The sequence below is a fragment of the Passer domesticus genome, chromosome 8 (genome assembly GCF_036417665.1).
Source record: "Passer domesticus isolate bPasDom1 chromosome 8, bPasDom1.hap1, whole genome shotgun sequence".
NCBI classification, from domain to species: domain Eukaryota; kingdom Metazoa; phylum Chordata; class Aves; order Passeriformes; family Passeridae; genus Passer; species Passer domesticus.
This window is the reverse complement of record NC_087481.1, coordinates 49,552,972-49,570,173: the sequence shown is the minus strand read 5'-3', so window position 1 is coordinate 49,570,173 and position 17,202 is coordinate 49,552,972. Positions and strand designations below refer to the sequence as shown.

The 17,202-nt window shown below is 40.9% G+C and overlaps 1 protein-coding gene across 7 annotated transcripts in view; it reads left to right on the top strand.

The window, feature by feature from the left end:
- Positions 1-1,983: 1,983 nt before the first annotated feature.
- The window catches only part of GPAM (glycerol-3-phosphate acyltransferase, mitochondrial), a 29,350-nt gene continuing 14,131 nt past the window's right edge, over positions 1,984-17,202 (top strand). Inside the window, exons 1-10 of one of the 7 annotated variants that reach the window (XM_064431309.1) lie at positions 1,984-2,006; positions 2,189-2,345; positions 3,756-3,886; positions 5,815-5,937; positions 8,889-8,962; positions 11,819-11,932; positions 13,158-13,307; positions 13,944-14,040; positions 15,061-15,197; positions 16,489-16,588. In XM_064431309.1, coding sequence (XP_064287379.1) covers positions 3,785-3,886; positions 5,815-5,937; positions 8,889-8,962; positions 11,819-11,932; positions 13,158-13,307; positions 13,944-14,040; positions 15,061-15,197; positions 16,489-16,588 — 897 coding nt within the window. In that variant the 5' untranslated portion in view covers positions 1,984-2,006; positions 2,189-2,345; positions 3,756-3,784. Of the gene's footprint in view, positions 2,007-2,146; positions 2,346-3,755; positions 3,887-5,814; positions 5,938-8,888; positions 8,963-11,818; positions 11,933-13,157; positions 13,308-13,943; positions 14,041-15,060; positions 15,198-16,488; positions 16,589-17,202 lie in introns of those variants that run through there. The other 6 variants (XM_064431308.1, XM_064431311.1, XM_064431307.1 and 3 more) reach the window with 6 other exon arrangements.

Genomic DNA, 17,202 nt, shown 5'->3' with positions numbered 1-17,202 from the left:
GTGGTTGAGAGTTTGTTCTGAGTTACACCGTAGCACACCAAAAACAAGTTGCCTCTTTGATCCCCTATTTTTATGGGTGGAAGAGGAAAAAAATCAATGTGATTCCACACCTAGAGAAGGTTGTGTATAAGCAGTATTAAGGGTCTTTCATAAAGTACCTACTAAAAAGCTCACAAACAACAACACAAATAAAGTGAAACAATTAAATTATTCAACATCAATAAGAATTTTAAGGGCCTTATGTTCCCTGCCTTTTCTTAGACTCAATATATGTGTTCATTGCCATCTCTGTTATATTAAGTTTTCATGTAATCCAGCTCTTGAATCATCTCCTCCAATGTGATTACTAAGATGATTCAAGCTCTGACTCCCCTCACTGCACATAGATTCGTGCTGGAAGCAATGATCAGGATGTGGGCTGCAGCATTTTATTGGGACTTTGCTTCTGTGATCTGCTCCTTATACAGAGTTACAAAAACAAAGGATGTAACACTGCATTTCATTTTTTTCTGAATGGAATTCAGAGCTTTCCCTTTCAATGCTTCCAACACCCCTGGATCAAACACCACGCAACCCTGAGTGTGGGATGTGGCCCTGCTGCTGGTCACCAGATCAAAGACACAAATACTGGACTGCTTATGGCCCAGAAACACAAACTTTATATGAGTTGTACATTTCATAGTTGTACATTTCACAGTTGTACATTTCTAGCTTATTTCTTCTTGTATTTTTTTTTTTATTTGAAAATTAGGTGTCTTTTATTCCAACATCCACGTTGCAACAAAAAGAAGTATTTTCCTTGCTAAAAGGAGGAAAATTCAGACTCTAAATCCCTTCTGACCCACAAACAGCAGAATGCTCTTCGTAAACTACCAGCTCTAATACTCCAGCGGTATTCCCTGGAGGCTCTCAGCTGTGGGAACTAGGGCAGTTCTCCTGTGCATGCAGCAGTTAGGTTTCTGTCTATCACATCTTACGCATTTTCTTCTATGTGTGAAAGGCAGTTGTAATTCCCACAATTCTCATTTGTTATCATTTCAAAACAACATCTAGAAGGAAGACCTCAAGGGGAAAACTAACACCTTGCGCTACTTAAATCTCTAAGCAGAGTATTTGCATTCGTATAAACAGTATCTTTGATTTTGTCGCTTTATTCCTGTATTGCACCGCCGTGATTTGGACATTCAAAGAAGAAATATAGGCACGAGCCTTCCTGCTGGGCTGTAACTCAAGCCACAGAGAAACTGTCTTTAAATAGCCCAGGAATGCCAAAGCCAAAAAATACTCTCGCCCTTGTCTGGTTACATGCAGCAATCTCAATCAACATTTACTTTTGCGCTCAGTAAAAGGCAAACTGGCACTGCTGCAAGGCCGGGCAGGCAGATCGATACCTGTCCCGAAATTTCCGCCACTGCTCGCAGAGGCAACTCTGAGTCGCTGCAAACCCATTTAAAGACCACTTCACATCACTTTTCCAGCGTTTTCCTGTTCAGCAGCTCAGATTTGAGAGCCAAACAGCCGTGAGTCGCTGCTCTCTCTGGGCTGGGGGAGGGGGGCGGTGGAAGCGGCTGTTGAACCACGCGGCGGCTGCACCAGGGCCAGAGCGGCCCGGGCAGGGCTGGGCACGGCCTGGGGCGAGGGCTGCGAGGGCAGGGGCCGGGCAGGGCCGCGCTGCGGGCCGGGCGCTCAGGAAGTCGCGTCAAGCGCGGCGCCGGGAGGGCTGGGGCAGCAGCGGAGCCCGCGGTGTGTGCGGGGCCGGCGGCGGTGCGGAGCGGTGCGGAGCGGTGCGGAGCGGAGCGCACGGGGCGGGCGGCAGCCGGGGGCGGCGCGGGCCGGGCCGCGCGGGCGGTGCTGCCCCCGGCGGCGGGGCGGGGCAGCGCAGCGGCTGCCGCGTGGCGGGAGGGGCGGTGCGGCCGGGGCAGCGCGGGGCCGCCGGCGGAGCGGCGGTGCGGGGACCGCGGGCCGGCTGAAGGGCGGCGCGGGCCGAGCGGCGGGCGCAGGGCCAGGTGGGCGAGGGGAGCCTCGGCCATCCCCGCGGGGCTGCGGGGGCTGGGGCCGGCGGCTGCCCGCGGCCGGAGCCCGCCCCTCGCGGCGGCCGGGGAGGCGCGGGGCGGCCCCTTGGCAGCGGCGGTGCCCGGGGCGCTGCGCACCCCCACCGCGCTCAGCGCCGCGGTTTTATTTATAGCAGGTGTGGTGAGCGGCGGGGCTGGAGCCCGGAGCGCTGCTGAGGGAGCCCTGGTGAGCCCGGAGCGCTGCTGGAGCCCGCGGGATGGCGGTGGCCGGCAGGTGAACAGCGCCAGCGCCGCAGCGGGGAGCGGGCGCTCGGGGGGCGGGTTGGCTCGCAGGTAGGTATGCGGCGGTGGCTGCTGCTGCTCAAACGGGCTTTTAATTGCGTATTTCTCAAAGTTCATCTTTTGTATATACCGGTGCAGCCAAGGTCACCTTGAGCGCTAGCGGGATTCGTTTCGGTTCCAGCGTTTGAGGTTTCCAGGCTTTTTTTTTTTTTTTTTTTTTTTGGTATTTATTGGGAGGGTTACATAGTAATTCGCCTGAGGACTAATTTAAATAAAAGGCGGATTGAATGTAACAGCCAGCGAAGATAAAGGGATGACTTCGGTACTTAGGCTGTGCAAGGATATGCAGGGTCTGCATGGTTATAGTGGCTCAGACTCCAGGTTGTAGTGGGAGCTCTCTGTGTGCATGTATTGTGGGATGGGTTTGTGGCAACTTGGGGAGGGCACTGGGAAGGCAAAAAGCTCGGACTAAAGTTTTAGGTCTTGCTGTTGCAGATGTTAGCTTAGCATTTTGGGTGGGAACAATCTCATTCCTGATGGCCCACAGCTTGGCCATGATAGAAGTTTCCTCGCAGTGACAGATGGAAGAGGAGATATTGCCTCTTTACAGGTTCTGTTGGTGAAAATGCTGGGATTCTATTTCAGTGGCTCTCAATAACAAAGCAGTTTAATTTGTAGTCTTTTGCAAATACACTGTACAACACTAAGTTGCTTTAGTATGTTTGCTGTTCCTTTTTTCTTTGGCCAAGGGAGAATTATTTACTGTACTCATTATATGAGCTACAAAAACTCAATTTCAAAATCATTAATCAGGTTGAGATTTCTTTACTGGTCTTTAATCCCACAAGACTGAAATGTCACTTGTCAGCAGCGTGTTCATATTTAGAGGTGTGCTTTTTCATAGAGCACTCCTTCTGCCCAAGGAATTTGCAAACTGGTTTGACTACAGCTGGACCAGACACATAAAATATACTGTGAGATAGGATTAGGTGAGAACATTAACGACAGTTTTTGTAGATCATAGGTGTCCTTGAGAAGCAAATTATGAAAGAGCAAGGTCAGAGTGCAAGAGAATAGTAAACTTAGGAAAGTGTCTGACATGCGTATCCTTATGGCTGCAGGGTTTAAACCATGCAGTAAAGAACAGTGGAAAATTACAAGGGGACTATAGTGACCTGTTATGGGGAGAAGAGCAGGGAGAGAAAAGCGTGCAGGAAGCTGGTTGGTGTGCTGTGGTTTTGGAAGTCACATGTGCTGGGGGTTTTAGCATATTAAAATCATGTCAATTTCTAGCTGCAAGGAAGCGTCTTTAGAACTGAATTTTAGTGAAGGGTGAAAAAAATACCAATTACTAGATGCCTATCACTAAAATTAGGTGTGTGTTTGTTTCTGTGCATGCATATAAATATATGAATATACAGATAAAAAGAATATATATATGCACATGTTGTTATTTTGCAGTTTGTGATCTTCAGTTCAATTCCTGTGTCATGGATGAAACTGCTTTGTCCCTTGGAACAATAGATGTTTCCTATTTGTCCACCTCAGCAGACTGCAGCATCAGTAGATGTAAGCATTCCACTGAAGAGTGGGTAAGTAAAAATTGGGAATGTTACTGACCCTATTTATCTTATTATTTCTTCAAGTTGAAGGTGGACTTTTTATTGTTACGAAGAATGAAGATAAGGAATTATGTCTCTCATGCATGATACAGTTTGTTTTTAATTTAATTTGAAACATGAGGAGGAGCCAACAGTTCAATTCTGTGCCAAAGAATAATGTTGCTGGAAAAGAAAAATCCTGTCAAACTCTATTGATAGAGTCTGTTGTGAGGCTGCTAATCATTTTATATAGCAGTAAATGTACAGAATCCCATTCTGGAGTAGCCAAAGTCAAACAGAAAGTGAAAAATAGGAAGCTTGTTGCTCTTCTGGGGGATGTAGTGTGCAGGTGAAAAGGAGCTTGATGCTGAAGTTGCACAGTCATATAGGCATTGAAGCTGGAGCAGGAGTGCAGTCCAGGAGGCAGAAAAAAAATTGGTGGATATAAATAAGGAGCCTATTAAAAGTCCATGTCCTCCATTGAGTGAGTCTTGGGATTTGGAGGGGACAAAGGAGACCGTGAGCAGAGTGGTCTGGGTGGAGCCAAAGGAGCCACATGAGAGCTGGAGTGGTGGATGGTTTAGCAGCATAGGTCAGGAGGAGTTAGACATAGATCTGGAGAGGTGGAGTTTGAACTTGATACAGAAGAAGAATTGGAAACATGGTCAGAGTTGAGGGAAAGGGCAGATGTCTTGGCAGCTGGGATTTCTATCTAGCTAGATCTAAGTTCCATGGAACAGCAAGCTGCAGTAACCAAGAGGTCTGTGAGAAAGTGGAATAAGGGCAGGCAAGCCAGAAGAGATAGAAAGGGGGTTTTGTAAGAAAATACTTGAGTGGAACTTCAGGGGTTGGAGGCAAGCAGAAGGAAGATGGCATTGTTACAAAGTTGGTTTGTTTTGGAGTTAGCATTAAAGGAGGTGGTAGAGGAGGGATTATGGCAGGCTTAGCATCTTGATAATAGTTTATTTTAGATGGAAGAGTAAGCCTTGGAATATTTGCCAGTTTGTGCTGCTTGCCAAATATGATACATGCACAATTTAGTTTTTAAGCATCTTCAGCATTGTTCTTGACTTTCTGGGACTTTCTCACTGCACTGAGTATGTGATGATCTGTATTTGTGTCTTCCAGTCTTGGTTCTACCCTGCTGCTCTGTCACTTAAAAGTTCTATTTTAAACAACATTTTAGGTTTGGTTTAGTTTGTTTCTATAACTTCTCTTTCAATACTGGAAGTAACTTCCTTCTCAATAAAATATGTGGTTTAAAAATGGCAACCCAGTTCTCATTCTCAGGCAAGCAATAATTCAGTAGACTTTAATGGAAACAATAAAGGTCTTTGAAAATATACTTAATTACAGTTTTTGCATTATGTCCTAACATAGAGAATTAGTTCTGTGAATGCAGTCACTGGATTTTTTTCTTCTGTAATCTTCAGATAGACAGTGTAACTTTGGAGAAGTTGTAGGGGTTCCTTTTTCATATCACTCTGCATGAAACTGCTGAAAGTTCCTACAGAGTCCATGGAGTTAATATTTTGGATACATTGAGTCTTCTTGCAGCTTTACAGGGTGATATTCAGTTGAACTTTAAAATACATTGTTCATATTGCAAGCACCTTTACGTTATTGAGAAGGTAGTGTACTGTTAATTTCTTTCACTTTTCTCAGCTGGCTGTTCCTTTGGTGTTTCTTAATTACAGTTATCATTCCTTTTAAAATGTTGTCTGTCAACCCATGCAGCAGTGCTTACTTAAGTACAACACTGAGATTTTTCTTTTATTTTTTAAATTTTAGAAAAATGTTGGAAAAAATTGTGGGGTAATTTTTTGTGCGTGTCTGGCAGCTCCTCTTCCACAAAGCTTTCCCATAGACAGCAGAACACATATTTCTGCATATTTACACAGTGGTCTTTTGTTCTGCAGGGAGAGTGTAACTCTCGTCCCACTCTGTTCCGATCTGCCACTTTAAGATGGAAGGAGGCTCTGCTGAGCAGGAAAAGGCCGTTTGTGGGACGATGTTGCTATGTATGCACTCCCCAGAGCCGGGTAAGAAGATTATGGAATGGATTATGTTTGACAATAATGCATAGTTGCAGCATAATGAAGTTGCAGTAGTTTCCTTACTTTCAGAATTAAGGTCACAATGTTTTTTAGTTCATGAAGTGCTATAGTTTTTCACTGTTGTTTGTGGTTATGTTTAATTTGTAATGGAATTAAACACACCTGTTTTGATGCTTAAGTCTCCCACCTCTCAGTGCAGACTTACTCCTTGCAAAAAACTCTCCAGCTCCTCAGAATTATTACTAGGAAATGGGATAGCAAAATTATCTGGTGTGTTAGATTAATAATGGGACTTTGGACCATATAAAAGTGTGAAAGTTTGCTTTTAGGACACTTTAATTGTCTATCCACATAATAAATACAGTTTGGAATCTAAGCAGTATGCTTCCTTTCCAACTTGCTTAGTCTTGTACTTGAGAGAACAAGTTAATTTTCTACACCTGGCTGATTCCTTGCCTCTCTGCCCAGCCTGGAAACAAGGTCTGCCAGTTGTGATAGTGGGGATATTTGTCTGCTGGGAACAGTGTCAGGATGGTGGCTCTAGAGAGGTTGCACAAGCTGATTTAAAATGTGAACTTTATTGAACGGCATTGGGCAGGCTTTCTGTAAGCTCAAGATGCAAAATGCTGATAAATGGCACAAAACAGTTTGCAACCAGTTCATCATGTCATTTGGCTATGTGCACACCCCTGGCTTTAGATTGCATTCAGTTACACCTTCATTGGCTGGGCTGGAGGGAAAATTTGCTTTCCTCTTTGACCAAAGAGAATTTATTTCACTCTTTGCCAGAACAGAAAATTGCAGCAATGGCATACAAATGTGATATAGAAATCCAAATGTACTGTGAAGGCTGTGTATGATATGGGCAACAAGACAAACAATTAGATAAACCGAGACTACTTCAAACAGACAAGTCAAGTGTTTTGACTTAACAAAAAGGTGTGTGTGAATCCTCAGCTTAGGGCTTTATACATTTAGTAATTAGTGTGTTAGTAATTAGGCTGTTCCTCTCAAACTGGGAATTGTGCTTTAAAAATAAAAATCTTGTTCTGTATTTTGTCCATTTAATAAGAGACTAATTAACTACCCAGAGATCCCACTTAAGAAAGGAGTATGACCTATTAAGCCCTTTGTTGCCTTCTGCTGTAAGGAAAAAAATACCATCCTTGCTCAGACAGTAACAAAGATAATCATCTCATTAGATTGCAAATACTTTTTTTGGAGCAGTCTTTTTCATAATTTTTCTTAAGGAAAATAAATTAGTGAGGCAAATTTCCTTAAGTGTGCTGACCACACTAACAACTTGCCAATGCTGAGAGTGGAAAGTCTTGCTTCTCCCTCTTGATTTCCTTCCTGCTCTCCTGAGGGCTGATCAAGTTCACTAACCAAGCAGAAAACTACCTGCTTTATTAATTTATTCTGGCTATCTTAGTTTTTGTCTTGTCTGCATGAAGTCGGGACATTAAAGGGTGTAATGAATTCTAGAGGTGCTGTAAGTTAAGAGATGAGGCATAGAGATGGGCAGGAAAGGCCAGGATACGGTGGTGGGAGCTGGGCTTCTTCTCTGTGCCAGCAGGGAGATCCTGTATTGGCTCAGCTGGTTTCTCAGAACCACCTGCTCTGCCTGACACAGGATTGGAGGGGAGTTAAATAAGGAAAAGCTGAAGTGTAACAGTACTGCTGGAGGATGAGTTTCGTAGTGAGGTTTAACCTGACACTTGGAGCACTGGCATGGACAGGTATAGACTGGCATTCAGTAGTACTTTGTTGCTGATTGTTTGGGAGCCCAAGAACAAGTCATCTTCTCTTTGCCAGAACACATCATCTGCTTATCACATCCACAAAAAGTCATCAGTGTATAGTCAGAGAAATTAGCATAACATTGAAGTTTCCTCTTAAGACCTTAGAGCAACAGTTGGTTGATTGTACAGCACAGTTGTGCTGTATCAGGGAGCAGGAGATTCTGCTCTCACTGTAGCACATAATTTCTACCTGATTTGCAAATGACATAGGACAGTCATATATTTTAATTTTGTGGTAAGTGGTGTGTCCTAAACAAAATATAAACAAATGACTCTTACCTGACTCCCATTGCAGAATTGATGGTGAGGTTGTTTTGCAGCTGTGCTGTTGCTGGTGACCATCTTTCTCCTTTGCTGTCCCTTTTTTGTCTTCTTTGACATGTACAGTTCCAGTAGTTTTAGCTGTAGTTCACTGCTGGCAAGGTACCAGTTTTATAATTATATATCATTTGGGTAGAAAGAAATCAGCCTCTTGGTCAAGGTATTGACTTGGACTATTAAAGAGTAGAATTTAGATCTTCCTGTGAAGGAATATTTGTTGTGGAAGTGCTCCTGAACTCATCCCAGTTAATAGCTTGGCATGTGGAGTCTGTAACAAGGCTCTGCAAGGCTGGACTGAGTTTGTTGTTCAGGCAGAGCAGGAATGTGGAGATTTGCCACCTACCATGGATGGATATCCTGACCCTTGGGCTGTTGTTACATGATGCTTGTTCTGCTGGCAAACCGGATGCTGCAGACTGAGCATCAAATGCTCGTGGTTACTGTAATGCCCAGTGTGGCTTAGTAAAGTTCTATCTCAAAGATGAATTCTGTATTGTGACAAGTCCTGGTTTATATTACATTAGAATCTGCTGAAATGTTGTGGCTTGAAGAGTGTAACCAGTGCAACCACACAGTAAAGGCTAGAGAATGCTTTGAAAGTATTGGACTTGGGAATAGTGATTAGAATTTCCATTTTTATTTTAGAACTTTGTGTACTGTGTAGGCAGGTTCAACACTTCTCTGGTTTTGGCTTTGATTATAGTACAAATGAAAAACATTGCATCATCTTAAATGTTATGATGAATGTAACAGACGAAGCTATTTTTATGTAATGAAGTAGTTCATTAATCTTTTTTTTTCTTGGTTTTACAGGATAACTTCTTCAATTCTAGTATTCCCTCTTTGGGTCTACGCAATGTCATATATATCAATGAAACACATACCAGGTATTGTAGCAAGTGTTTCTTTTGCTTTTTACATTCAATGTGCTCTGATTTTATAACAGAGAAATCTTTATTATGGTCTGGACTGAGCTGATATATATTGTGGTCCTAAAATGCAGAGATTTGGTGCTGACTTCAGTAACGTGCTTGTTAAATCTGGCTGTGTGTATTTGGGAACTGGGCAAAGTCCTTTGGGATTACAGAAAAGGAGTGTAGGGGTCAAACCTGTTTCACAAAAAACCCGGAATTTTTTCACAAAAATTCCTTCTTCTTTCATGCAAATGGCAGCAGCATCTGTAGCATAATATTGAGGGCACACAATTTATTCCCTTATGCAGAATGACTTCAGGCTGCCCTTTAATTTACTGGGCAGATCTGGCTCACAAGTTAGATGTTGACTATTACCACTTATGGCAATTAACCTGAATGTGTTTTATGAATCTGTCTCTTCTCTGCCTTAGTGGCAGAGTGCAGCTTCTGAAAAGTGTGGTATAAATGAAAAAAAAATCTAAAAAATGAAGATGTGTCTTTGCGCTATTGGAATCATATCTTGTGTTCTCGGATGAAGATACTGGAATTGCTCAAAATTTGTAAAGTTAATGCTTGCTAAGTTTTTCTTACAGTAATCATTAGCATAAGTAGGTCCCGCAGTGTTTGTTGTAGAGTCAGAGCAAACAAAGAGAGGCCAGCGGCCTGACAGAAATGAGCCAAAGTGTTTGAGTGAAAGAAAGGCAGCATTGTGTGGGTTTGAGAGGGAGAAAGCTAATGTTAGAAGCTGTTCTTTATAAAATTTGTATTAATTACGGGGTTTTTTAACAGTTGAGCTTATAGTTTGGAATACAGAAAAATAACAGAAATGCTGTTAACTTTTTAAAAATCAGTTTTGAAAGTCTAATACTTGAATGGTTTTGAATAGTCAGAGTTACTTGAATTGGAAATAAGAGGAGAAAAAATGGGTTAATGAATTATTCTGAAATAAACGCATCTAGCTCAGAATAGTGAGAAATGTAGTGTCATTATAGTGTGAAAATGGACAATTTTAATGAAATTCTGATGTTTCATGGAGCTACATAGTCACAGTTTCCTGGCTTTAGAAAGCAAGAGGGGTTCTTTTTAACTGCCAGCATGCTGTAACTGTATTGATAGCCTTTATCTGAAGTACAACTGCCAGTTTTAAATGTCTCTTGACTGGTCCATTTGTTGTCATTTCTGTCTTCTCTTATTGCTACATGATCAGAAAACAGATTTTTCCAATTAAACTACATTATGTGTAAGCTGTAAAATGAATGTAGAAGCCTTCATGCCTTGACGGACCCCTGCAATAGCTGTGTGCTGTTCTGATATGTTCATAGTTACCAAAAAATATTGTCAGAAAGCATATCCTTTTCTTTCTTTCTAGAAAAAACAGTAAGGTTCTCAAACTTTAAAGAGAAGAGGGATAAAAGAAAAAAGCAATTAAAACAGAGTCACCAGTCTTCTCCTCTGACAGCATGAATTGCTGGTCTGAAAATTCATGTGATCATTCCATGCTATTCTGTGCCCATGGCTTGTGCATGTGCACCCATCTTAATTACAGTGCACCCTAGAACTTTGGCCTTTTGCAGTGTAGAAGTTCTGTCTCATCTTTCCTTGCTGTTTTTACCACATGTATAAATTTACTGAAGTGTGGTAGGGAGGTTTAACAGCCAAGATCAGTAACTCGAGTGATGACAACGGGTGAGACGTTGGCGGGGCTCCAGCATGGAAACCATCGTGAGCTTTGTCACCCACGGTTCAGTTTGGGACACTCACTGGAGCAGCAGCCAGGCATTGCACCAGCAGACCTCAGGACAGGAGTTTTGCATAATACTTACTGCTCTGGGCTTAGAAATTGCCAGAATTTAATTTTTTATCCAGCTGTTAATTCTGCCCCATCACATCAGCTCTGCTGTTTGGGGGTCCCAGGTGTTTGGTTTGTCTAATTGGTGTCTTGACCCCTGGTAAATGAGGGAGGTGGGGAGAGGAATAGTGATGAGTATCCACTGTGGGGGAGAGGGTGTAAGCCATTTCTGTGTCATAGACATCTTCTGTGATGTTTGATATTTCAAATAACATTTTCTCAGGTGATTTCTGCTTGTATGACTGAGAGAGTAGAGGACAGGGTTAATTAAAAAAGAAGAGACTGTCTTCATAAGTTACCTTAAACACTTGAATTTATAGTGAGATTTACTGATTATTTTGTGGTTATACTCTTGCTAAAACTTTGCTAGGAGAAGAAATGGAGAAGACACATAGGACTGGGTGTTTGAGGACACAGTAAAGGAAGAAAAGCTAACTAAAAAAGTGGTTTTAGTTTTGATGGTTAATGCAAACATATTTTCAAAAGTGTTTGTGAGAGTTTACCCTGTGCTTACGTGAGCAGCTTTTCCAAGAGGACTTGGTGTTCCTTGAAGAAGTTGACAAAGCTCTTAGCTGGGCATTTACTTTCCTTGGTGGAAAGGGGCACCAAACTGGAAATCAACACTATCACTTTTTTTGACCTCGCTGAGCTGGCGAGTTGGTTCCAGGGGACAGACAAAATGTATATGCTGGTTTGGTCGCTATAGTCCTGTGATTCTGTGGGTATTTCAAACCAGTGTCTCCCTGAATTGGAGGGGTGCAGATGTTGGCTCAGATATTTTGTGCTATGCATCAGTTGTTTCATCTGTAATATGAAGATATTGGAAATTTACTAGAAGATACAGAAGCTGTTAGACAGCCATTTATAAAATTTTACTTACTTTTGCTTCTTAATTGTATTTTTAGTTGTTTTTAATGCTGTTGTTTTTGGAAGCAAAATATTTTGAGGATCACACTGAAATACCCTTCATATTTTTGTAGGTACAGAGGGTGGCTTGCGAGACGCTTTTGCTACGTCCTTTTTGTGCAAGAGAGGGATGTTCATAAGGGCATGTTTGCCAAGAATCTGACAGAAAATGTGCTGAATAGCAGCAGGTAAGATAACACAATATTAACTATTAAAAAAATTTCTAGTACATTAAAATGTGTCTTAATTTAGAAACTACAAATTTTGAAACTCAGACTGTTTAAAATACTAGTAGATGCAGTATCGTTAGCACAGCCTTTCAGGAATGTAGTTTGCAATTTCTGTTGGAAATTGTAAAAGAGGGGAGTTTAAGGATTACAAGTCTCTAAATGAATGGTGTGTAGTGGGGGAACAGCAGACAGTACACAGAAAAATAAATTGCTACATGAGAGCTCTTCAAACTTCTGTTTATCTAATTAATGTAAGTCATTACCACTGAAGTCATACTGCAGCCATCAGAAATTGTATTTCAGAAATAATAGCAGCATTTTGGAGTACCCTGAGTGTACACCTAAGTGCAGCAAAAAATGGGAAAAGGCTGTAGAATGGAGTACCTAGCCTTAACTTTGTGGAGCTTGTTTTCTGTTTCATATGCCTCATTTTAAATGACTTCTTGATCAGCTGTTCAGGTATCAGTTTTCTTAGGACACAAAGAAATTCAACCACCTGCTTGCTCCTTGAGGCTACTTTTGTCAGAAGGCACACACTGCCTACATTAACATTCTTAATTCTCCTGAATTTTTAAAGCTTGAGTCACATCTGAAGATGATAGTGTTGCTTTTGAAAAGTGAAGCAGACCGTCTTGTGCTACAGTCAGGGTGTGTTAAAGCCACTTACTGTCTCTTGGGTATGTTTTAAAGGGGGAAAATAGCCCTTATAAAATTTTGTTAGACTTGGTATAACTGAGAATTCAAGGGCAAAAATAATCTAGAAGTTTAAAATGACAACTGCATAAATCTGTCTAATGAGGTATGTGAAATTGCTGTGGCAGGAAAAAGAAAACATTAACAAAAATGAGACTGCACCTGTTCCCCCTGAATTTTTAACTTTATTAACCATTTCAGAAAATTGGCAGTCACTTAATATTTTAATATTAGTATCTGTGAATTGTGTATGTACTCTTTCATGTAGTCACCTTTGAGCCCATTCAATCACCACCTGCCTCTTAAATTAGAGCTTATAAAACTGAATCAAGTTTAATGCATTTGGAGTACACAATAGTTTAGTGTGGATGCTTTTTATGTTTGCAAGTTACTCCTGTAGTAATATGTTTCTCATTCTGAGATGTTGTTGTCTGTGTTTTGGACTCTTCTGTTGTGGGGCTGTCTCATAAACTTTACTTTTTAATGTTAGAGTCCAGAAGGCCATTGTAGATGAAGCTTCTGAGCCAAGTACTCCTGGCAGTTTTGTTCAGACGGATCCTAAAGCTATCAACAAAGTGAAGAAAAAAGCTAGAAAAATTCTCCAGGAGATGGTAGCAAATGTCTCACCTGCTTTAATCAGGTAAGAAAAATGTCTCATCAGTATTGTCAGTGAGTGGAAAAATGGACAAGCTCTTTCTGCATAATACCAACAAAAATGGTAGTTATTCTTCAGATGCAGCAGAAGTCCTCTGCCTTTACAAGGAATATATTTTATAATAAGATTAAATACAAACTTTTCCTTTTCTCACAAAACGAGTTTTGGTGCTAATGCTTGGATCAGTATTGGCAACATTTTTTGTTTTAGGCTCATATGGGCAAGAACAGCTATCTGCAGCATCACAGACCAAAAGATAACTTTTCCATTAGCCTATTCAATGTTATAATTTGTAGATATAAATATCTCAGGGAGAGTCTTATTTTAGATAAAATCTTCTCCTGTGGTGTCTACATTTACTACTAAGGATGATTTTGTCTCTGTCATGTTCCCAGTTCACAGCTTTCACTGAGGTTGATACAAGATTTGTGTCATAACTGCAGGAGACTGAAATGTGGCTACTAACCATAGGCAAAACCTTGTTTAGCAATTGGATTTTTTACTAATTTTGTTTGAATATAAGTTACGTGATCAGCTGGCTTTGCCTTTAGTCATACAGAAGCAATATAAAACCAAGGCAGAAATAAATGAAGCTTTTTGAGTTGTGTTGTTTTCCCTTAGGTTGACTGGCTGGGTGTTACTGAAGTTGTTTAACAGCTTCTTCTGGAATATCCAGATCCACAGAGGTCAAATAGAAATGGTCAAAGCAGCAACAGAGGTAAGGGAGGGTGGGAAAATCCAGTAAGGTAGATTTTTGAAATAGTTTCTAGTATTTGCAGCACTTCTCTTTTTGTGAGAGTTCTGCTAAGTCTGTATGAAATGCAATTGTAAGTAGAACTGTATTGTATCTGAAATACAATAAGAACACTTTGAAATAGTTTTAATAATTAAATATATGCTCCTAGAGTTGTTTAATCTAAAATACTATGTGAACTCTGGGTTTACCTTTGATTCAGGATCAAATTTTAACTATTAGGCTGAATGATTATCTCAGATAACCTTGCATCCAACATTATTTCCGCTTTTCGAGCTGAGGCAGCCAGCAGTAAATTAATAGATCTAGTCAGGATTTTTCTCTGACTTTGATTTGGAATAAAAACTTTTAAGAAAAAACTTTTCCCATTTCTTACTAGCAGGCTGTTTCCAGTATTTTAGTATTTATTGAAATTGGTCCAACAAACTCCTGAATGCTACCATTTTCTTTATAATCAAATGAATTAATTAATCTTTCAGGATTTACCTTAGCAATATTGATTAGATAAATCAAAGAAATAAAAAAGCTCCTGTTCTTTTCTGGGTTTTTTTGAATATTGTATTTGGGAAACCCACTATTCAAAAATCATTGCTAATATCTAATAGAAATACAGGTACTTTGGTGACAGTGAGGGTTTTCCACATCACCTTAATTGTTTGATTATTGTCTCAGCACTGTGAATCTGAACAATCTGGGAGTATTTTTATCCATTATATTAAAATGATTATGTTGTTAATGTAATGGATACAATTTAAAACTACAGTCCATGAAAACTAAGACTAAAGACAAGTTGACTAAAATATTCTCATTGTCCCAGCTGAAGGAAAACCAGGAGTAAGCAAACTCAATTATGGCAACTGGAAAATACCATCAGTTTAGATAAGATTATGCTAGCAATCTCAACAGTGGATTTAAGAAAAGGAGTAATATTCCATGTTTCTTACCAACTGACTTGTTTCTTTTTTCCTTCTCTCCCCACCATAGATGAATTTGCCTCTTATCTTTTTACCTGTTCACAAATCCCACATCGACTATCTGCTTCTTACATTCATTCTTTTCTGCCATAACATCAAAGCACCCTACATAGCTGCAGGGAACAACCTCAACATCCCCATCTTCAGGTAATAGCCTCTCCTTATTTGAAAAAAGACTGAGTTGGAGGGATATGATCTATTGCACAAAATGTCTTAAATGTGAAATGATCTGACTGTTATTGGGCCATCATGTAGAACTTCCTTGGTTCCTATGACATATTCAGAGAGGGAACATCCTTCTGAGAAGCTCTGTTAAAACCTTAGTAGAGTGAGGAGAAAGGATATTCCTTTTTTGGGGTCTCAGAGTGGCTAGATGACTAAGGAAAGGTGATATGGGAGAAAGAGTTGTGAATGGACAGCTCTTCATGCAGTTTTGTGAGCTGGCTAATGAGCAGCAATAGTACTAGGTGAATTATACTTTGTGGAAAAGTATTCCACTTGAGTCTGTGTTTAAATTTTATTTCTGGTGGCTGAAGAACCTGAGATATTTTAGGTCATATTTTGCCACTGAGACAGAATTTGGGCCTATTTGGTATCTAAAGAATGACTGGATATTATAGTAAATGATGAGGAAAGAAGGGGAATGCCTTGAATTCAAGGGTGTTTTACACCAGTAGGTGCTGGTCTGTAATAATCCCAGTGAAAAATAAAACTAGCAATTAAAATGCTAGTTCTAAGTGCCAGCAGAATAAATTAGCATAGATAATCTGACATTACTTTAGGCACTGGGCACCCTGAGTTCTGCAGCATTCAGCAGGCCCATGATCCACACATAGCAGCCTGTCTGCAGAAAGCTGTACTCCTGTTTGGTCTTTTGAGCCAGTAAAGGATTTTTTTTTTTTCAAGAAAACAGCCCTATTCACCATTGCTTCTGTCAAGCAGAACGGATGTCCTCATGAGAACTTCTTGCTACACTATGAGATAAATGCAGGACCATGCAGGTGGTGTAATTGCTGGTGCCAAGTGGGAGCTACCTGCAGATTGCTCTGTTAAAATCAGCTGGCTGAGCTGATCCTGCAGCTGAGGGGAGTGTGTGTCACACCACAGGCATGCAGGCCGTGCAGTCTGTGCAGCACAGCATGGACTGGGGCCAGCTCAGGTGAACTCTTACATGGGTCACCAGCATTTCAATGTGCAGGAATCTCCTGGTCAGTGACCTGTCAAGGCAGTGAAGTGGAGCAAGACAGTGCAAAGAAGCCTGTTTATAAGTGAAATAGAGAAATATTTGTGTAGTCCCATCATGTGTAGTGTAATACAGTTTAGTCTTTAAGAATTTCAGTTATTTGAATCCCTGTTGTGTGCAAGAAATTATTTGTTGGAGATGTAGTAGTTTCCTGCAAGCTGAAATCAATGAGTATAATCCTTCTTTGGTGTGTAGCACACTGATCCGCAAGCTGGGAGGATTTTTCATTCGTCGGAAGTTGGATCAGAACCCTGACGGTCGTAAGGATTTCCTGTACAGAGCTTTGCTCTACGTGGTGTGTATTTCTTGTCTTTTTTTCTGTAGGTAGAATTTCACTTGGGTGGCAAGTGGGAAAAGTGGATTCCATCATTCTGGAGATTATTGCTTTGAATTTGTCTTAAGTTTTATGCTGGGGGATTCATTTTTGTATGAAGGTTTGAATTTACAGAATAAAGAAAACTGCATGCTCAGCTCTTTTGAGGATGAGCAGATACCCACCTTGCATAATCCTTATTAAAGAATGAGGAATTAATGCTCTCTGAGTTAACTTATACTCGTTTCACTGATGTCTTTTGTTGTGAGGCATCTCTACATTGATTCACTTAACACAATGGAAGTCTCTGTTCATGATGGGTTGATGTAATCCTTTGTGCCATTCAGTGTAGTAGCTGTATTTGCATCTCGGAAGATGGGATGTGCTGGGGAGCCAGAAGGAAAGATGAATGTGAATCAACTCCATCAGCCATTGCTAGAGATGCTTTTTGAACAAATGTCATTATACTGCTTGTATATTCTTGCAAATTCAGTTGCACATGGGCTGGGCTTGTGTCAGGCATTAATTAGTTATTGGGTTTTTCCCACAAGTACTCATGCCAAGTCATGATCTTCCATTGCTTTTAAAAAGAAATG